The sequence below is a fragment of the Aureococcus anophagefferens genome (genome assembly GCF_000186865.1).
Source record: "Aureococcus anophagefferens unplaced genomic scaffold AURANscaffold_751, whole genome shotgun sequence".
Classification (NCBI taxonomy): Eukaryota; class Pelagophyceae; order Pelagomonadales; family Pelagomonadaceae; genus Aureococcus; species Aureococcus anophagefferens.
In genome coordinates, this window is record NW_008706061.1 from 1,485 (window position 1) to 3,427 (window position 1,943).

General features: G+C 73.0%; 1 protein-coding gene across 1 annotated transcript in view; it reads left to right on the forward strand.

Annotated features, from left to right (window-relative positions):
• Window positions 1-1,842: 1,842 nt before the first annotated feature.
• The window catches only part of AURANDRAFT_68992 (hypothetical protein), a gene marked incomplete at both ends in the record, with an annotated part of 2,070 nt that continues 1,969 nt past the window's right edge, over window positions 1,843-1,943 (forward strand). Inside the window, one exon of the mRNA XM_009044734.1 lies at window positions 1,843-1,941. Within this exon, the coding sequence (XP_009042982.1) occupies window positions 1,843-1,941 (99 nt within the window). The remainder of the gene's footprint in view (window positions 1,942-1,943) is intronic.

Here is a 1,943-nt window from a genome sequence, read left to right on the forward strand (position 1 = left end):
AAGTTTGGTCAGGACCACCCAAACCAGTGGTTGAATTCCACACAGTCCAAGACCCCGTAGACGTGGGGCAGGCCGCAGGCCTGAAAGGCCGCGTTGTGCATGGCCGGCGACCGGCTCCCGAAGTCGCTCTCCAGCAGCACGAAGTAGTCGCGCCTCCGCGTCACGCCGAGCGTCTCGCGCAGCGCCAACGCCGTCTTCGGCGAGATCTGGCCCGGCGCGGCCGCGGACGGCAGCAGCTCGTGCGACGCCGGCAGGAAGCGCGTGCAGAGCACGCGGCTCGCCACGCCCGCGTCGCCGAGCGCGAGCGCGACGCGCGGCGGCCCGCCCGGTACGTCGGAAGCGCACGCCGCCGCGGCCGCGACGTCGTCCGATGCCGCGGCGTCGAGGACGAGCTTCGCGGCGTCGCATTTGGTCTTGGCCTCGATGGACGCCATCATCTTCTGCGCGTCCGCGGGGGCCGTCCGCGCGCCGAGCGCGTGGTCCGACCCGAGCACGAGCGTCGCGCCCCGCTTCGCCGCCTCCGCTTTCAGCTCGCGGCAGACCTTCTTCGACAGGGTCCGCGCCTCGACGTCGAGCCAGTCGACGCCCGCGCGCAGGCCGAGGCGGAGGAGCGCCTCCATGCCCGCGGCGTCGTCGTCGGCATACGCGCCGGCCTGCGACGTCGACCGCACCGTGAACATGACCTTCGCGGGGCCGCCGCGCCAGGAGTCGGCGCTCGCGGCGCGCACGCGGCTCAGCTCGCGGAGCACGTTGCCCGGGTTCGTCGACCGCAGCAGGTCGCAGCGGAATTCCAGCGCGGTGACCGCGGCGTCCCTCGAGAGCGCCGCGACGCAGTCTCTCGCTTCCTGTTCCCCGTAGTCGTCGAAGGTCAGGGACACGAAGAAGGTGTCGTGGCCCGCCTCGAGGTCGACGCGCTCCCGGGCGAGGCGCGGCGCGCTGCCGAAGCGCGCGAGCCGCGCGACCTCCTTCGCGCCGCCGCCCCACGCGGCGCGCGACGCGACGTCCGACGCGTCCGGGTCCGCGTAGGGCCCGCAGGCCGCGACCTCGTAGCGCGTCTTTGCGGCGTTCTCCCGGAAGATCTCGCCGACGTTGTCGTTGCCGAACTCGTTGACGCAGCGCACCCAGACGCTGAGGTCGGCGCGCTCGACCGCGCGCCAGTCGGCTTTGTTGAGCGCGCCGTCGACGCAGTGGACGACGTCGCGCGGCCCGCAGGCGCCGAGCAGGGTCGCGAGGGCGTCGCCCTGGCCGCGGAACTGGTGGACGCGCCCGCCGAGCTCCGCCGCCGACGCCGCCGCGAGGGCCGCGGTCTCGTCGCCGAACTTGCCCTCGCCGACGAGGACCACGGGGCCGTCGACGGCGTCGCCGCGCAGCGATCGGAGGCGCTGCGCTCGCGCGCGCGGCGCCGCGAAGGCCAGCGACCGTTGGCAGAGCGCCAGGAGCGCGACGACGCGCCGTGACACACACATTGCAGCTAGCGCATGCGCTGAGCGCGCTCCGAAGTCGAGCTCGAGCTCGTCAATGTCGACTTCAACGGCGAGTATGCGAGCTATGGGCTTCGTCGGCCGCGCCATTGTGGCAGCCCTGCTCGTCGCCGCCGGCGCCAGTGCCGCCGGCAACGTATCGCTCGTGCCGTCCGGCTTCACGAGCGCCGAGATGGTGAAGCGGTTCCACGGCTTCGGCGGCTGGCACGTCGAGGACCGTTCCTGCGACAAGTACGTCTACGGCCGCCTCTGGGACGCGGACTGCATGAAGCGGCGGCCGCCGGCGGGCGAGATCCTGCCGCTCCTCGTCACGGGCACGCCCTACACGGGCACGCGGTCCGTCGCCGAGCTCTTCGCGGCCATGGACGTGGAGGCGGACCACGAGGCGTACGCGGACATGGCGACCGTCTCGGCCGTGCACGCGTTCAACGACTTCGTCGGCGGCGGGGCCACAAAAAGGGT